The sequence below is a fragment of the Heterodontus francisci genome, chromosome 37 (genome assembly GCF_036365525.1).
Source record: "Heterodontus francisci isolate sHetFra1 chromosome 37, sHetFra1.hap1, whole genome shotgun sequence".
Taxonomy (NCBI): domain Eukaryota; kingdom Metazoa; phylum Chordata; class Chondrichthyes; order Heterodontiformes; family Heterodontidae; genus Heterodontus; species Heterodontus francisci.
Genome location: NC_090407.1, coordinates 11,466,845 through 11,485,861, shown reverse-complemented (window position 1 = coordinate 11,485,861; position 19,017 = coordinate 11,466,845). Strand labels below are relative to the sequence as shown.

Genomic DNA, 19,017 nt, shown 5'->3' with positions numbered 1-19,017 from the left:
GAGGGCCTTCAGTTACTGGAAAAACCTGGGATATTCTCCTTAGGTTAAGAGAAAATTTGATAGAGGTGCTCAAAATTATGAATGGTTTTGATGGAGTAAATAAGGAGAAACTGTTTCCAGTGGCAGAGGAATCTGTAACCAGGGAACACAAATTTAAGGTGATTGGCAAAAGAACCAGAAGCAACATGAGGAAAACTATTTTTTACACAGCGGGTTGTTGTGATCTGGAATACACTGCCTGTAAGGGTGGTGGAAGCAGATTCAATAGTAACTTTCTAAAGAAAATTGGATAAATATTTAAAGGGAGAAAAATTTACAGGGCAATGGGGAAAGAGCAGGGGAGTGGGATGAATTGGATAACTCTACCAAACAGCTGATTTGGGCAAAATATGCTGTAACATTATATGATTCTATGGTTCTATGTCAGTGATGGAAATTAGAACAAATGGCTAGTTTTTCAGAACCAATGTCCACATCAGGTACTCCAGGCCTGGCATTGTAAAATAAAACAGAAAGACTTACATTTCTATCGTGTTTTTCACAACCTCAGGACGTTCCAAAGTGCTTTACAGCCAATGACGTACTTTAGGAGTGGAGTCATTGTTGTAATGTAGGAAACGCAGCAGTCATTAGTGATGTTGGTTGAGGGATAAATATTGGCTAGGATAGTGGGTCAAACTCCCCTGCTGTTCTTCGAATAATCTTTTATGTCCACCTGAGAGAGCAGACGGGACCTTGGTTTAACATCTCATCTGAAAGACGGCACCTCTAACAGTGCGGCACTCCTTCAGTGCAGCACTGGAGAGTCAACCTAGATTTTGTGGAGTGGGACTTAAACCCACAAACTACTCACTCAAGAGGCAAGTTACCCACTGAGCTATGGCTGATATATCTATACTTATACTGGACAATCCTGAAGGCTCACACCCAAAGTAACAGAAGAGTGATACTATTTCAATAACTGTTTGAATTAAATATGATTATTTTTGCATCCAATTTGACCAAATAACCTGTCGTTCTGTTTATTTTGTGATTGCTCTTAATTACCTTTGCACTATTCTGTTGATGGGTAAACCATAGTAATACGTCTTGCTGGAAGGATTCGGCTCCACACTTTCCAGTTTCGCACGGAAGTCCAGGAGGTCATCCTGGCACTTCAGGAGAAAGATTCCTCGGCCCAGGTTTGATCCGGCAGGTTTCGAAATCCAAATTGGTCCATCTGCATGGGCAGAAACGCAAGAAACAAAACCTCAGCAGAAGGAAATAATGCCTCCCAGTGATCGACAAACAGTTAAATACATCGGTCTCTGTTTTGTTCATCTCTTTGCATAAAACACTTTTCAGAGCTGACTAGGGGGATTCATCTGGATTGTCCAATGCTTTGGAATGGATTACTAGTAATTGTAATGCAGTAGATTGTAGCATAGCGGATTGTAATGCAGTAGATTGTAGCATAGCGGATTGTAATGCAGTAGATTGTAACATAGCAGATTGTAATGCAGTAGATTGTAACACAGCGGATTGTAATGCAGTAGATTGTAACACAGCAGATTGTAATGCAGTAGATTGTAACATAGCAGATTGTAATGCAGTAGATTGTATCATAGCAGATTGTAATGCAGTAGATTGTAACATAGCGGATTGTAATGCAGTAGATTGTAACATAGCGGATTGTAATGCAGTAGATTGTAACATAGCAGATTGTAATGCAGTAGATTGTAACATAGCAGATTGTAATGCAGTAGATTGTAACATTGCGGATTGTAATGCAGGAGGTTATGATGCAGCAGATTGTAACGCAGAAGATTGTCATGCAGAAGATTGTAATGCAGCAGGTTGTAATGCAGGGCAGGTGAGGTACAGGTGAAATGAGATAATAAATGAGGCAGATAAGGGCTTCTATAATTGGAATATGATTAAGCACAGAAAAAGCAATTCAGAACTCCACAAAATAGGCTGACGGTGTAGCACAACACAGGGCATGATTGTGGCATCACAGCAGAAAACATCAAGCAGAGGAAAAGGGGCTTTACATGAAGGAAAAATCAAGGTGGGTCCTAACTCTGGACTGCCACTGCCCAAGTTTAGAGTCAGCGTGAAGCAGCAGCCCCATTTCACACAGGCATTGCTAAATTTAACAAAAATGCAACATTAAAAGATTCGCAAGGACAAGTCAGGACAAATCCAAGAAAACAGAGGGCAATTGGGGAGAACAACTGGTGGAGGTCAAGAGTTCAAAATGCTACAAACAGGTTTAATGTACTGTACATTAAAGGAAAGTTGGCTCAGGTGTGTCCTGAAGAAAAAGGATAAGTAAGGCCCAACTGTAAAATGGAAAGGAAACTGCCTTACTGTGAACAATAATATTTCACAGATCTGCCTGCTAAAACACCAAAAGTTTGTATTTATATTGTGTTTTTAATATAGTAAAACATCCCAAGGTGCTTCACAGGAGCAGTATCGAACAAAATTTGACACCGAGCCACATGAGGAGATATTTTATTTATTTATTTAGAGATACAGCACTGAAACAGGCCATTCAGTCCACCAAGTCTGTGCTGACCAACAACCACCCATTTATACTAATTCTATATTAATCCCATATTCCCTACCACATCCCCACCATCTACCTACACTAGGGGCAATTTACAATAGCAAATTTACCTATCAACCTGCAAGTCTTTGGATGTAGGAGGAAACTAGAGCACCTGGTGGAAACCTACGCAGTCACAGGGAGAACTTGCAAACTCTGCACAGGCAGTACCCAGAACTGAACCCGGGTTGCTGGAGCTGTGAGGCTGTGGTGCTAACCACTGCAACACTGTGCCACCCTGGTGGCACCTGTGATTAAAAATTTGGTAGGTTTTAAGGAGCATCTTAAAGGATGAAAGAGAGGTAGAGAGTTAAAGAGTTTAGGGAGGGAATTCCAGAGCTTGGGGCCTAGGTAGCTGAAAGCATGGCTGTCAATGGTGGAGTGATTAAAATCAGGAATGTCAGAGACCAGAATTTGAGGAGTGCAGAGATCTCAGAGGGTTGTAGGTCTGGAGGAGGTTGCAGAGAGAGGGATGGGCAAGGCCATGGAGGGATTTGAAAACAAGCAATGAACTTTGTACCAATCACAATCCTCTACACCTCTCTCCAACCTTTAAAACATTGTTAATAGCTCTTAAACCTGGTGGAAATAGTTATTTGGATAGTGACTGTAACCTCCTGGGTTGGGTGACCTGATGCACAACAACCTGTGGTGACAATGAGCCAAGCCACAGAGAAGACATGCCTACACCTTTATGATGAATTCTCAGGCTGGACTTAATTATATTTTTTGAGGAAGTAACTCAAGTAGGATACAGGGGAATGCCAATGGATATAGTTTGTATGGATTTCCAGAAGGTATTCAATAATGGCATTACCATCGCTGAATCCCCCACTATCAACATCCTAGGGGCTACCATTGACCAGAAACTGAACTGGAGTAGCCATATAAATACCGTGGCTACAAGAGCAGGTCAGAGGCTAGGAATCCTGCGGCGAGTAACTCACCTCCTGACTCCCCAAAGCCTGTCCACCATCTACAAGGCACAGGTCAGGAGTGTGATGGAATACTCTCCACTTGCCTGGATGGGTGCAGCTCCAACAACACTCAAGAAGCTCATCCAAGACACCATCCAAGACAAAGCAGCCCGCTTGGCACCCCATCCACAAACATTCACTCCCTCCACCACCGACGCACAGTGGCAGCAGTGTGTACCATCTACAAGATGCACTGCAGCAATGCACCAATGCTCCTTAGACAGCACCTTCCAAACCTGCAACCTCTACCAACTAGAAGGACAAGGGCAGCAAATGCATGGGAACACCACCACCTCCAAGTTCCCTCCAAGTCACACACCATCCTGACTTGGAACTATATTGCCGTTCCTTCACTGTCGCTGGGTCAAAATCCTGGAACTCCCTTCCTAACAGCACTTTGGGTGTACCTACCTCACACGGACTGCAGCGGCCACCTTCTCTAGGGCAATTAGGGATTGGGCTCCTTGTCTTGAGAGACAATGGGTAAGCGCCTGGAGGTGGTAAGTGGTTTGTGAAGCAGCGCCTAGAGTGGCTATAAAGGCCAATTCTAGAGTGACAGACTCTTCAACAGGTGCGACAGATAAAATTGGTTGTCGGGGCTGTTACACAGTTGGCTCTCCCCTTGCACTTCTGTCTTTTTTCCTGCCAACTGCTAAGTGTCTTCGACTCGCCACAGTTTAGCCCCGCCTTTACGGCTGCCCGCCAGCTCTGGCGATCGCTGGCAACTGACTCCCAGGACTTGTGATCAATGTCACAGGACTTCATGTCGCGTTTGCAGATGTCATAAGCGGAGACATGGACAGCCGGTGGGTCCTCATCAGGGAACTCTTCTTTGCTGACGATGCTGCATTAACAGCCCACACAGAAGAGTGTCTGCAGAGACTCTTTGACAGGATTGCGGCTGCCTGCAATGAATCTGGCCTAACCATCAGCCTCAAGAAAACGAACATCATGGGGCAGGACATCAGAAATGCTCCATCCATCAACATCGGCGACCACGCTCTGGAAGTGGTTCAAGAGTTCACCTACCTTGGCTCAACTATCACCAGTAACCTGTCCCTCGATGCAGAAATCAACAAGCGCATGGGAAAGGCTTCCACTGCTATGTCCAGATTGGCCAAGAGAGTGTGGGAAAATGGCGCACTGACACTGAACACAAAAGTACGAGTGTATCAAGCCTGTGTCCTCAGTACCTTGCTCTACGGCAGCGAGGCCCGGACAACGTATGTCAGCCAAGAGCAACGTCTCAATTCATTCCATCTTCGCTGCCTCCGGAGAATCCTTGGCATCAGGTGGCAGGACTGTATCTCCAACACAGAAGTCCTTGAGGCAGCCAACATCCCCAGCATATACACCCTACTGAGCCAGCGGCGCTTGAGATGGCTTGGCCATGTGAACCGCATGCAAGATGGCAGGATCCCCAAGGACACATTGTACAGGGAGCTCGTCACTGGTATCAGACCCACCAGACATCCCATAAATGAATTTAAAGAAAATGTTCCACTCAAAAGATTGTTAGATAAAATGATAGCTGATGAAATTGAAGGCAAACTATTGACCCAGTTAGGAGATTACATAAGTGGCAGAAGACAGAGAATAGGGATAACTGGTATGTACTCTAATTGGAAGGAAGTGACTAGTGGTGTCACTCAAGGATCTGTGCTGGGGCCTCAGCTATTCACTATATTTATTAATGATTTAGATAAAACAATAGAGAACCATATATCCAAGTGTGCTGATGACAGAAAGATTGGTGATATAGGCATTAATGTAGGTAGGAGCATAAAATTACAAAGAAACACTAATAGAATAAAATGAGTGGGCAAAGTTATGGCAGATCGATTTCAATGCAGGTAAGTATCAAATCAGTTATTTTGGACCAAAAAATTATAAATTTGAACAGTGGAGCTTCAAAGAGATTTAGGGATCCATATAAAGATCACTAAAATGTTGCAGTCAGGTACAAAAAATAATCAGAAGGGCTAATGGAATATTAGCATTTATAACTAGCGGGCTAGAGTATAAAGGGGAGGAAGTTAGACAAAGGTCTGGTTAAACCACATCTGGAGAGTTGTGTACAGTTCTGGGCATTGCCCTTTAGAAAGGCAATTTTGGCCTTGAAAGGCCAATGCAGGTTCACCAGAATGTTACCAGGGCTCCAATCTTTAAATTATAAGGAGAAATTACATAGGATAGGCCTAAATTCTATTGTACTATATAAAATTAAGCCATAATGTGATTGAGAACCATTTTCTGATGGCGAGGCAGCCTATGACAAGGGGACATAACCTTAACAGCAGAGCCAGGCCATTCAGGAGAGAAGTTTGGAAACACTTCTTCGTGCAAAGGGTGGGATGAGTGTGGAACTCTCTCCCCACAAAATCCAGCGGTTGTTAGCTCATTAAATTGGAGATCAATAGATTTTATCTAGCCAAGCATATTCAATAATATGGAGCTGTGGCGGGTAGAGGAAGTTAAGTTACAGATCACTATGGGTGTAACTACACCACATGGGCTGTAGCGATTCAAGAAGATGGGTCATCACCACCTTCTCAAGGGCAGTTCGGGATGGGCAACAAATGCTGTCCTTGCCGACAACGCCCGCATCCCAGGAACAAATAAAAAGAAAAGCCACAATTTAATTGAATGGCGTGGAACAGGCTCAAGTGGCTGAATGGCCTACTCCTGTTCCCTATGCTCCTTTAGGTTGCTCCATGCAGGGACGAAAGCCATTAAGACATGTCTGCAAAAAGGAGAGATGGAAAATTGGAGCTCTGATCATTCAATGATCCCCCAATCAATGATACATCATGAAAATAAATATCAAAGCTTATCCTTTTTGGTTGTGGTTATATGGGGAGGGGAAACTAATATTCCAGAATGGTGGAAAGAGAGTACCTTCCATAATTTCAAAGAAAGCTAGACGTTCACTTTTCACATCCATGCGATATGTTTCAGGATAAAACTCCGCCATTTTCAGAAATCTGGAGAAATAAAAAAAGGAGCTTGCATTTACATATCATTTTTCACAGCCTCAGAATGCCCCAAAGAATGCTACAGTCAAAATGGTTAAGGGGAGATTTAAAATTATGAAGAGTTTTGATAGACAGGGTTAAACAGTTTCCAGTGCTAGACATGTTAGTAATCAGAAGACACACATTTAAGAAACTTGGCAAAACAACCAGAGGTAACACAAGGGGAAATTTGTTTATGCAGTGAGTTGTTGTGATCTAGAATGTACTGCCTGAAAAGATGGCAGAAGCAAAATCAATAGTAACTTTCAAAAAGAGAATCGTATACATACTTTAAAAGGAAAAATTTGCAGTGCTACGAGGAAAGAGGAAGGCAAGGGGCTCGCTGGATAGCTCTTTGAGAGAGCAGGCACAGACAATGATGGACCTTCTGTGCTGTATGAATCTGTGCTTCATCTGCTCACCCTAATGCACTGTTTTCATGAAAACTTGACATTTCCCTAACGGTACTGAGGAAGGGACCATAACTAGAGGAAGAAAGCAGAGGAGTGGGAGGGAAATGCAGGGTCAAACTGGGGAGAGTGAATGAAGCATCAAGGCTGGAGGTGGGGTGGGGAAGGGGAGAAGGTTGCAAGCATTAGGGAAGATTGGGATTTTCAACCTCAAAATTCAGAAGAATGAAACAATCCTCAAATCTGGTGAGAAACATTTTCGTCAGGAGTCCAATGCTTGAATCTGAACCAATCAGATTTGTGCCATAAGAGTGACATTGCTGAAGTGCTTGGCTTACACCTGTATTCAAATGGACCACAAACTAGTGAATAACATGTTCTGCCTGCTTCAATTATTCATTGACTACAAATAATTCATCTTATACTAATTGGTGAAATTGCAGGTGAAATTGTTTAATTCCATTTCACAAGAACATCTATTGCCCCAGACATGTTCCATTTAAATGGACAAAGTAGAACATTAAATTCCTTAAATTAAAATATCAAAGCAAAATATTAATAACCACATATCCTATTTTAGTAGCAGTAAATCTTCACAATTCGACAGCTTACACAGCCAGCATTCATTTCACCCTGGACACAGGACACAAACCCTAATCTCCAGCCTAGAGATGCCAGTGAGGGCAGTCCACCAGGAACTGCCTCAGGCTATTCCCTAATCAGCCACTGTAATTCAGGCAGAACCTTAACAGAAACCCCAAAATTCGCAGTATCTGTGTTTCCCATAATTCAGGACGTTTGATGATCTTCTTTCTCACGTAATGGATTTTGGGATTGAGTTATGTTTTAGTTTGTGTTTTAAAACAAGGTGAATTTGCACAGATTAAAAAAAGCCACAGTTTGCAGGCATTGCAAAACATGCAATAATAGCAGATAAACCCCCAGTTTGGGGGATATTGCAACCCCCCCCCCGTATATTTGAAATGGTTACAAGAATCTAGTGTCTAATCCCAGTCTAACAGCCAGAGTGGTCAGAGATGTTGAGCAATTTGTCATCTCATCTCAGGTGATTGAACAATTAATCACATCCACTATGCGGTACATGATTCACTGCATCTGGGTATGGCATGAGATGTCGACAGACAATACAGACCTGGAGGAAGAGGTAGCCAGTTTGGTGGATGGGCCGATCGATGAATCCTTGCATGGAGAAGGTGTCAGAGATGCCGCATGTCTGCTTCCAGGAGCCAGAATGAACAGGGAAAAGGAATCCAGGGACAATCAGGTTTTGAACTGGGGACTGTGAAGACACAGCCCTTGGAAGCTAAAAATTCAGTTTTTGGAGTTAGAAATAGTCTGAAAGTGAAGTGAGGCCAAAAGCAAGCATATCATCCCGCAAAAAGGCAGGGCAGGTAGTTTATTAGTTTTATCTCATTCTTTTCGAGCAGTGAAGGGAGATTTGGTTTGACTGTTGCTCTTCAGATTCCCATTCAGTCTGTGAAATAAAGCAGTTTAATGATTTCTGATCAGACTTTGCTCAGTCAGCCTTCAAAAAGATTGGAGAAGTGTATGTGAGGCCAGGTGTGAAAAATATGGGGCTGAATTTTCCTGCAGGCGTCGGGAACCTAACGTTGGGACCACTTCCAGTCCCAAACCTACGTGTTTCGGTAGCAAGTCTGCTGGCCAATTAGTAGACCGCCTTTGCATTTAGCATCCAAATAGGGACAGCAGGTGACACATGGACATGGGAGGGTCAGTTGGAGGGGCCAAAGGGCCCCAGACCTCTGACCACAACCTTTTGTGCATCACCTCTTCCTTTGCTTAACCATTGGTAGCCATGCCATCAGCCTCTTAATTCCCATTCTCTGGAATATCCTCCCTTAACTCAATCCTCTCTCTACTGCCTTAAAACTGATTTATTTAACCAACGTTTTGGTCACTCCACCTAAACTCTCCTTTGTTAGTGCAATGTCCATTTTTCCTCACATCTTTATGAAGTGCCTTGGGACATTTTTCTACTTTGAAGTCGGCTCTATAAATGCGAGCAATTTTTACAGTGGAAAAATGGAGTGACCTAGTTCTCTTACCTGGGATATATAATCTTTGCATATTTAGTTACTGTCTGCTCATAGGTCTTCAGGGAAGAGCAGAGGCCAATCTTGGTGGTCAGGAGTTTGTTGTTTGGGATCTGGTTTAATAGCTGCTTACCTGTCAGAATGACAGAAATTAAAGCCATAAGCATTAGAAAAACTAATTAACATTACACATTATACAGTTTTGGGAAATGATGAATGCTTAAAACCACAAAATTTCTAAAATTTCTGGATGTCCCAGGCACTCCCTGATAATACAATGTATTGATCTCTCTGGATGTACCAAGAGTTTTTGATGTACCATGTATTCCCATGTAATACCATGAATACTATGTACCATGTATTTTGGTCTCTCTGATTTCTTTTGGGGCTAGTCATGTCTATATACCAAAGACAGACATACAAAAATATGGGGTGCATATAAAAGGTATGCTACTGATATGATCCTGAGCCATATACATGAGAAAGATCCCAGGCTTGATCTGTACTAAGTTAGCTGCTCTTCGCCCAGGGTGGAAACATTAAAACTGGCCTCAATGTCTATGACCTGAAAAGAGGAAAACTATCAGCTAGGAATCCAGCTGGTGATTACTACCCAGTGTAGCTGCTTAGAAATCACTTGTGCCTGAATGTTGGACAAAGAAAGGGAAAGCCATAATATCCTCCAGTAACTAAGTCACCATTTAAGCCCACACTCGAATAATAGCTGGCTAGGCATCGTGGAGGGACACATAAAGCTGGTGATTATAGAATCATGCTTTGACTGCCTTCAGGACAGGATAGGACAGGAAAAAGCAAGATTAGAGGGAAAAAGTTAGAGAATCTCATACGATACCTCAATTTGCAAAGAAGCCAAATACAAAGCGTATTATATCAGTGGGTCATAGAAAGAAAGAACTTCCATTTATATCCAGCATCAGTTTTAGAAAGTAAAGAGAACATGTATTTTCCCTTCCCCTATAAGTAAAAAAAAAACAATCAAAGCTACAATATCATAGAAACAAAAGAGGACGTAAAAACTTGGGTTTGCAATTCTGTATAATGTTACTCTTATGGCAGCTCCTGTGCTAAATCATTCAGACAGCACTTTACCTTCTTGGAAGTTTTGAAAGTTGGTTGATGTATTAATTTCACACCATTTTAATAAGTAGTCAGCTCTGTCATTGTCATAGATTCGCTTCCAACCCCTGTTCTCACAAAAGCTGACAACTCTGTATTGAAAAGAAATAATTTAATGTCTCAATGTGCAAGAGTGTATGCTGCACAAACCAAATTAAACCATTTTCCTTATATCCCTTTACCGCATTGAGTTCAAGAGTTTAATTATGGTGGAAAGGAGGTGCATGCTTGGCTGCAGAGATGGTGTTGGAGCGAACGGTTTCACATTCAAGGCTGAAGCGATTGCAACCACTTTCAGCCAGAAGTGCCGAGTGGAGATCCATCTTGGCCTCCTCCTGAGGTCCCCAGCACTACAGATGAGAGTCTTCAGCCAATTCGATACACTTCACGTGATCTCAAGAAATGGCTGATTGCACTGGATACAGCAAACGCTATTTGCCCTGACAACATCCCGACTGTAGTGCTGAAGACTTGAGCTCTCCTAGCCAAGCTGTACCAGTACAGCTACAACACTGGCATCTGCCTAGCAATGTAGATAATTGCCCAGGTATGTCCCGTCAACAAAAAGGACAAATCCAATCCAATCAATTACCACCCCATCAGTCTACTCTCAATTATCACAAAAGCGATGGAAGGTGTCATCGATAGTGCTATCAAGCAGCACTTACTCAGCAATAACCTGCTCACTGATGCTCAGTTTGAGTTCTACCAAGGCCATTCGACTTCTGACCTCATTACAGCCTTGGTCCAAACATGGACAAAAGAGCTGAGAATGACTGCCCTTGATATCAAGGCAGCATTTGACTGAGTATCGCATCAAGGAGCCCTAGCAAAACTAAAGTCAATGGGAATCAGGGGAAAAACCCTCCGCTGGCTGGAGTCTTACCTAGCGCAAAGGAAGATGGTTGTGGTTGTTGGAGGCCAATCATCTCACCCCATTACATCACTGCTGGAGTTCCTCAGGCCAGTGGCCTAGACCCAACCATCTTCAGCTGCTTCATCATTGACCTTCCCTCCATCATAAGTTCAGAAGTGGGGATGTTCACTGATGATTGCAAAATGTTCAGAACGATTCGCGACTCCTCGGATACTGAAGCAGCCTGTGCCCACATGCAGCAAAACTTGGACAACATTCAGACTTGGGCTGATAAGTGGCAAGTAACATTCATGCCACACAAGTGCCTAGCAATGACCAGCTCCAACAAGAGAGAATCTAACCATCTTCCCTTGACATTCAATGGCATTACCATCGCTGAAGCCCATGCCATTAACATCCTGGGGGTTACAATCAACCAGAAAATTAACTAGATCAACCATATAAATACTGTGGCTATAGCAGCAGGTCAGAGGCTGGGAATTCTGTGGCAAGTAACTCACTTCCTGACTCCCCAAAGCCTGTCCACCATCTACAAGGCACAAGTCAGGAGTGTGACGGAATACTCTCCACTTACCTGGATGAGTGCAGTTCCAACAACACTCAAGAAGTTCGGCACCATCCAGGACAAAGCAGCCCACCTGATTGGCACCCCATCCACAAGCTTCAACATTCACTCCCTCCACCACCGACACACAGTGAGAGCAGTGTGTACCATCTACAAGATGCACTGCAGCAACTCGCCAAGCCTCCTTCGACAGCACCTACCAAACCCACAACCTCTACCACTTAGAAGGACAAGGGCAGCAGGTGCATGGGAACACCACAATCTGCAAGTTCCCTTCCAAGCCATACACCGTCCCGACTTGGATCTGTATCGCCGTTCCTTCACTGTCACTGGGTCAAAAACCTGGAACTCCCTTCCTAACAGCACTGTGGGTGTACCTACCCCACATGGACTGTAGTGGTTCAAGAAAGCAGCTCACCACCACCTTCTTAAGGGCAATTAGGGATGGGCAACAAATGCCGGCCTTGCCAGCGATGCCAACATCACATGAACGAATTTAACAAAATTCCTGGGGTACGAGGACTATTTCTGGCCTATCCAGAGTAGACAGATTTCGCCTGAACAGGGCTGGAACCAATGCCCTCGCCGGGACAATGACCGGTGGTGCAAGGAGGAGGGTTTAAGCTGATAGAGCAAAGAAGGGAAAGAACAAGACAACAAAACCTAAAAAGAGCAAGAGGGAAGGAGGGTAGGAGAAACAGATCATTAGGCAGGCAGAGTAAAATGAATATGATTACCAAAAAGACAGACGGGAATTTGAGGTGTTAATAAAATTGGTAAGCTGAGGAACACATTGCAATGGGGTGGGATCCGACATCATAAGCTGGGAGCTGAGTATTGCTGGTTACAAAACACTCAGCAAAGAGCGAGCAGGAACGAAAGGATAAGCAATGTTTGCATAAATCAGAGGTCCCATTACAGCACTGGAGCACAGGGACAAGACAGAGGATTCATGTACGAGCTGAATCTATTTAGTTGGTATGAACGAATAAGGAGGGAACTGTTACTCAACTAGATGTATATGATGAACAGTGTGGAAAGAGATAGAGGAAGAGAAATTAGAGAAAAATGCAGGAATAACAGGACTATAATAATGGGTGACTTTAATTATCTATAGATTGAATGGGCAGGGAGTTGGGGTGGTAACTGATCAAGATGGGAGGTCTTCCGGAGTGCAGTCCACAATGTTGTGGGCTGCCTCAGGGCAAACCAATATTGGAGCCTGCATGAGGTCCCTTATTTGCTTATGCAAATTGTTTAACACCTGCTTCAGATGTGGGTAATGGATACCTCTTGTTTGTCCTTAATATGGCTGTCAGTGCATTCCCAGCTGGAAGGGCGCGTATGTTTTCTTGCTGCCACTTTGAGACCTGAGTAGGCTGTGTAGTATCCGAAAAATGGTTGCTGGACATCTCAATTTCGAGGCCTTGCCTCTCCTCATAAGGAATTTTTTTTTTACCCCTAAAAGCAGCTCAGTGAACGTCATCTGCGCTGTCTTCATGGTCTTAACATCCTTGCTAAAGCAAAATGTCCAGAACTTGGCACGATCTAGTTGTATGGTAACCAATGATTCGCACAGGTTTAACATCACCTCTTTGCTTTTGTACCCTACACTTCTATTTATAAAACCTAGGGTCTTATATCCTTTTTTTTGAACTGCTTTAACTTGTCCTCCTAACTTTAAAGCTTTTTGTATCTTGAGCAGTAAGCCTTGCTGCTCCTCTACTTTTAAAGTGTTGCTACACAGTATATAATATCTCCCTTTATTTATCGTGTCAAAATGCATCACCTCACATATCTATATATTAAGTAATTTATTCCACCCCTCCTCTTGCTTACCCAGGCAGCATTTTCCCAGGACCCTTCCAATACAACCCTTGGGCAGGCAAGAGGTAACAGGCATGAACTGCTTAAACAACTTGGGGTCAGGAATTTCTTTGGGGTTGCTCCTGCTCTATTGTAATGTCATCGGTAATGCACAGCAGCCCTATTGCATGTAAACAGACTTTCCACTGCAAAGTTATGGCAGAACTGAAGCAGGAACATCTCAGAGGAAATTCCTATTTTTCCACTCTTGATTTCCTTCCGTCACTCCCTCTGGTAAAATGCAACAGGGACAACATCTGGGCCAGTGGTTTGGATAATGATACTCAGGGGTCACTGGTGGACCACCTCCTCTCTCTCTTTGGCCCTTAGCAGATGTGTGTCTCCATGCAATACTGGATCTTCACCCAAAACCTGTCAGTTCTGGGAAGTTATGAAACAAGACAGAGAAACAGATAGGTATTGGGACAAAAACTTAGTAACTGTGCTGAAGCAATTTAGGTCCCATAAAACCACATCAAATATAAGTTTTGTGCAGCTTTATGGTACTTAATCAGCAAGAAAAATCATATGAAATTATATTTATGAAATATTATTGCACTAGGACATTCAAAGAAAGACATAGCAAGCGGCTTTGTGTTATAATGAAACGTTACTTTTATACATACAGGTCAGTTCCGTTTGTGCCTGAGACATAGAAGATTGGCCTGCAATCTCTATAGTCATCCACCTTCCTGGATTTGTTGGGCCTGGGGCTGACTTCACCTTTTGTTTTGGGATGAGAGATGCTGTTACGACACCTTGCATTTTCCAAATTGTGTTGTGAGGCTTCAGTTCCTGCAGTGTAGGACGGGGAAATTCAGACGGAGACAGACCAAAAAGCGTTAGGAGAAGCTCACAAAAACTGGGGATTTTCACAAGCTTCAAAATCAGTTCCCCCCAATTTTTCATTCCAGAGTCATTAGCACCAACTGTAGCACAACTCCCTTGTGATTGGTGCTGTCAATCTCCATCTTGCTCTTGTGACATGATTTGATTTACACAGTCTGTTATTTTGTACACCATGTGACTTGAAAACCCACAAAATATAACACTTCCTAACTTTGGGTAATACTATCTCCTTCTCTCCAGTACGGGAAAGCAGAAAATTGCCAACAAGTAGACACAGTTCCTGAACGAGGGAGAATGTATCCTGAGGTGGGTAATTGTGCTCTCATGCCGAATGAACATTGGTAGGTCTGATTATTGCACAATATTTAGAAGAGATAATAAAAGTGATAGTTCCTGGAGAGTGTATGGCATGCTTTTTACATACAAAAGGCATTCCACAATACAGTTTACATAACATCTCCACTGAATTGCCCTTTAACCGTCTCTGCTCCAAGGAGAACTATCCCAGCTTCTTTAGTCTTTCCACTTTATTGAAGTCTCATCCCTGGTACCAGTCTAGTAAATCTCCTCCACGCCCTCTCCAAGGCCTTGACATCCTTCCTAAAGTGTGGTGCCCAGAATTAGACACAATACTCCAGCTGAACCCTAACCAGTGTTTTATAAAGATTTAGCATAGCTTTCGTGCAATAGTTATAAAGCCCAGGCATCCAAGTATGCTTTTTTTTAAACAGCCTTATCAACTTGTCCTGCCACCTTTAAAACTTTTTGTATGTGAGCCCCCACATTAGGCTAATACCAGTAATATCAACACGGATTTCCCAGATCAGGGACAGCAGCTCAGCCTGCATCTTGGGATGATTTCCACAATATACAGACTATTCAACTAATATTGTCAGACAATAATTTACACTTACGTAGCATCTTCAAAGTGGTGAATTGTCCCAAGTTGCTTCACAAAGGTGGGGGGAGAGGGGGGGGTGGTCGCTGGGGTGGGGGGTGGGGTGTGAAAGTATTTACACTGAGCAGAAATCGGGAAAAGAAGGCTAAGGGAAGCTGACAGCTCTGCGAGTGAAGACATAAATTTGGGGAAAGCTGCTGACGGACACTGGCTTCATACCTCCTTCGCTAACTTGCATGGTTTTATTATTTCAGCAATCCCTCCAAACCATCAATTAAGTTATTGAGTCAGACACTCCATCTCCTAGGAACAAAATGTGAGACAAAGAAAAGACCAAGGTTCATCTACATAAGAAACATAAGAACATAAGAAATAGGAGCAGGAGTAGACCATACGGCCCCTTGAGTTGGCTCTGCCATTCAATACGATCATGACAATCTCCCACCTCAACTCCATTTTCCTGCCCTATCCCCATATCCCCTGATTCCTTTAGTGCACAAAAATCTAATGATCTCTGTCTTGAATATACTCAATGATCAAACCACCCACAGCCCTCTAGGGTAGATGATTCCAAACATTCACAACCCTCTGAGTGAAGAAACTTCTCCTCATCTCAGTCTTAAACGGCCGACCTCTTATTCTGAAACTGTGACTACTAGTCCTAGACTCCCCACCCAGGGGAATCAACCTCTCAGTATCTACCCTGTCAAGCCCTCTAAGAACTTTATACGTTTCAATGAGATAGTTCACTTTCTACCATCCTGGCAGTCTCATGATACAATATTAATGGAGTTATTGGATAATCCTAACAATCAGTCTCTATCAATTAGTCTACAATCGGACCAGGTATGAGGTGGGAAGAACCCCCAGTGGTGGAGAGCTTTGGGAATAATAGGGCTGGATTTTCAATCCCCATTGAGAACAGAGACAGCGAGTGCAATTTGAAGATGCATTCTTGGAGGTCAGCATTGGTTTCGACCGCCTCTGGAAAGCAATCCTCTTTGTAACTTCCACTGGCAGGGAGGGAACTCGTCCAATTAATTGCCTGTTGAGCTCGTTAAAGAGCTCATTAACAGGCCTGTCAGAAGCAGAAAGCTATTTTTAAAAGCTGGAAACAGGGAAAATGCCGAGCGGAGCGAGGGTGTGGGGGTGGGATGTGGGGGTGTGGAAGGATAGTCACGGCAAGGTAGTGAGGACATGAGCATTGTGGAGGGAGATGAGGGTGATGGAAATGACTGTTTAATTTAAAGCAGAGGCAGCAGATGAAGCTTAGCTACCTCCTTTCTCAGTGAATGTCTCACTGAGGATATTGTTGCAGGTGTAGGAGTTGAATGTTAAATTGGGAGATTGGCATGAGACCGGATAGGGAAGTGAGTCCACTGGTATCACTGTGGCACTTGGGGTTGGTATGGGAAGGCCTGGTGAGCATACAAGGCCCAGTTGCTGGAGGTCAGATGGGAGCAGGCGACTCTGACATTGGACAGAGCAGCCAGGATGAGCTGCGGTAGATGTAACCTCCTGGGTAACAGGAGGCCAGAGGAGCACAGCTGAGGGGGCTGCAAGGGGAGGAAGGCACTACCCAAGACATCGGGTGCACAGCCCAAGAGTCAGCTACCTGCAAATGACAGGCGCCAGTGCCATAGGAGGCTGTGCCTATCCAGGCAGATGGTCTCGGTCCTGTGTACTCTGATCCCCAAAGACCTGAGGCCTCATGGCCCCCATGATAGTCCCCTACTTGCAGCCATCAAAGTCTCAGGTGCCCTGAACTTCTATGCAAACGAGTCATTCCAGGAACCAGCTGTAGACCAAGGTGGCATCTGGCAGTCAGCATTCCATTAGGCAGGTCACAGATGCCCTTTTCAGGAGGGCAGGGACTTCACCCAGTTGGAAACAGATAAGCCTGCACTGGCACAGAGGGCAATGGATTTTAACATCATCAATGAATTCTTTCAGGTGATTGTACCCATGTGGTCATCAAGGCACCAAGTAATCAGCCAGCGAGATCCAACAACAGGAAGGGCTTCTACTCCCTCAATGTCCAACTGGTCTGTGACCACAACAGAGCTTCTTCCATAAAAGCAAAATACTGCGGATGCTGGAAACGTTAACTCCGCTTCTCTCTCCACAGATGCTGCCAGACCTGCTGAGTATTTCCAGCATTACTTGGTTTTATTTCAGAGCTTCTTCCGTGTTTGTGCTCGATTTCCTGGCAGCTGCCATGAAACCTTCATCCTCCGCCAGTCCAGGCTGCCTCAGATCTTCAGTCCAACCCCCAAAGTGCATGGCTGGCTCCAAGGCGACAAGGGAAATCTCCTGAAGAGGTGGCTACTGACCCCTGTACAGGAGCCCCAGGCAGAGGCACAGAGGTGAAACAACCAATGCCACCTGCTCAGCAGACCAACCATTGAGCAGGCCACTGGGTTTCTCTGGCTGCAAATCTGGTGCCTGGACTGATCGGGCAGGACCCTTCCAATGCCTTTCTGCAAAGGTCTTTGCCATTATGGTGGTCTGCTGCATTCTCCATAGCATGGCCCGCCAGAGATGTGTGGACCTTGAGGACAGTGAGGCCCTGGAAGGAGAGTCATAGAGTCATAGAGTTATATAGCACAGAAACAGGCCCTTTGGCCCATTGTGTCTGTGCCGGCCATCAAGCACCTAATTATTCTAATCCTATTTTCCAGCACTTGGACTGTAGCATTGTATGCTATGGGGTTTCAAGTGCTCGTCTGAATACTTCTTAAATGCTGTGAGGGTTCCTGCATCTACCACCCCTTCAGGCAGTGCGTTCCAGATTCCAACCGCCTTTTGGGTGAAAATTTTTTCCACAAATCCCCTCTAAATCTCCTGCTCCTGACCTTAAATCTATGCCCCCTGGTTATTGACCCCTCCGCTAAGGGAAAAGGTTTCTTCCTATCTACCCTATCTATGCCCCTCATAATTTTGTATACCTCAATCATGTCCCCCCTCAGCCTTCTCTGCTCTAAGGAAAACAACCCAAGCCTTTTCAGTCTCTCTTCATAGCTGAAATGCTCCAGCCTAGGCAACATCCTGGTGAATCTCCTCTGCACCCTCTCTGGTGCAATCACATCCTCCCTATAGTGTGATGACCAGAACTGCACACAGTACTCCAGCTGTGGCCTAACTAGTGTTTTATACAGCTCCATCATAACCTCCCTGCTCTTATATTCTATGCCTCGGCTAATAAAGGGAAGTATACCATTTGCCTTCCTAACCACCTTATCTACCTGTGCTGCTGCCTTCAGTGATCTATGGACAAGTACACCAAGGTCCCTCTGACCCTCTGTACTTCCTAGGGTCCTACCACCCATTGTATATTCCCTTGCCTTGTTAGTCCTCCCAAAATACATCACCTCGCACTTCTCAGGATTAAATTCCATTTGCCACTGCTCCACCCATCTTACCAGCCCATCTATATCGTCCTGTAGTCTAAGGCTTTCCTCCTCACTATTTACGTCACCACCAATTTTCGTGTCATCTGCGAACTTACTGATCATACCTCCTATATTCCCATCTAAATCATTAATATACACTACAAACAGCAAGGGCCCCAGCTCTAATCCCTGTGGTGCACCACTGGTCACAGGCTCCCACTCGCAAAAAAAACCCTCGACCATTACCCTCTGCCTCCTGCTGCTAAGCCAATTTTGGATCCAATTTGCCAAATTGCCCTGGATCCCATGGGCTCTTACCTTCTTAACCAATCTCCCATGAGGGACCTTATCAAAAGCCTTACTG

At 44.2% G+C, this 19,017-nt stretch overlaps 1 protein-coding gene across 1 annotated transcript in view; it reads right to left on the bottom strand.

Moving 5' to 3' along the window:
- The window catches only part of LOC137352007 (protein polyglycylase TTLL10-like), a 34,868-nt gene extending 19,657 nt beyond the window's left edge, over positions 1–15,211 (bottom strand). The window contains exons 1-6 of the mRNA XM_068016985.1: positions 15,160–15,211; positions 14,141–14,309; positions 10,180–10,298; positions 9,082–9,202; positions 6,469–6,554; positions 1,048–1,219 (exon numbers count right to left, since the gene is read on the bottom strand). Of these exons, the coding sequence (XP_067873086.1) occupies positions 1,048–1,219; positions 6,469–6,554; positions 9,082–9,202; positions 10,180–10,298; positions 14,141–14,309; positions 15,160–15,211 (719 nt within the window). The remainder of the gene's footprint in view (positions 1–1,047; positions 1,220–6,468; positions 6,555–9,081; positions 9,203–10,179; positions 10,299–14,140; positions 14,310–15,159) is intronic.
- Positions 15,212–19,017: the final 3,806 nt, after the last annotated feature.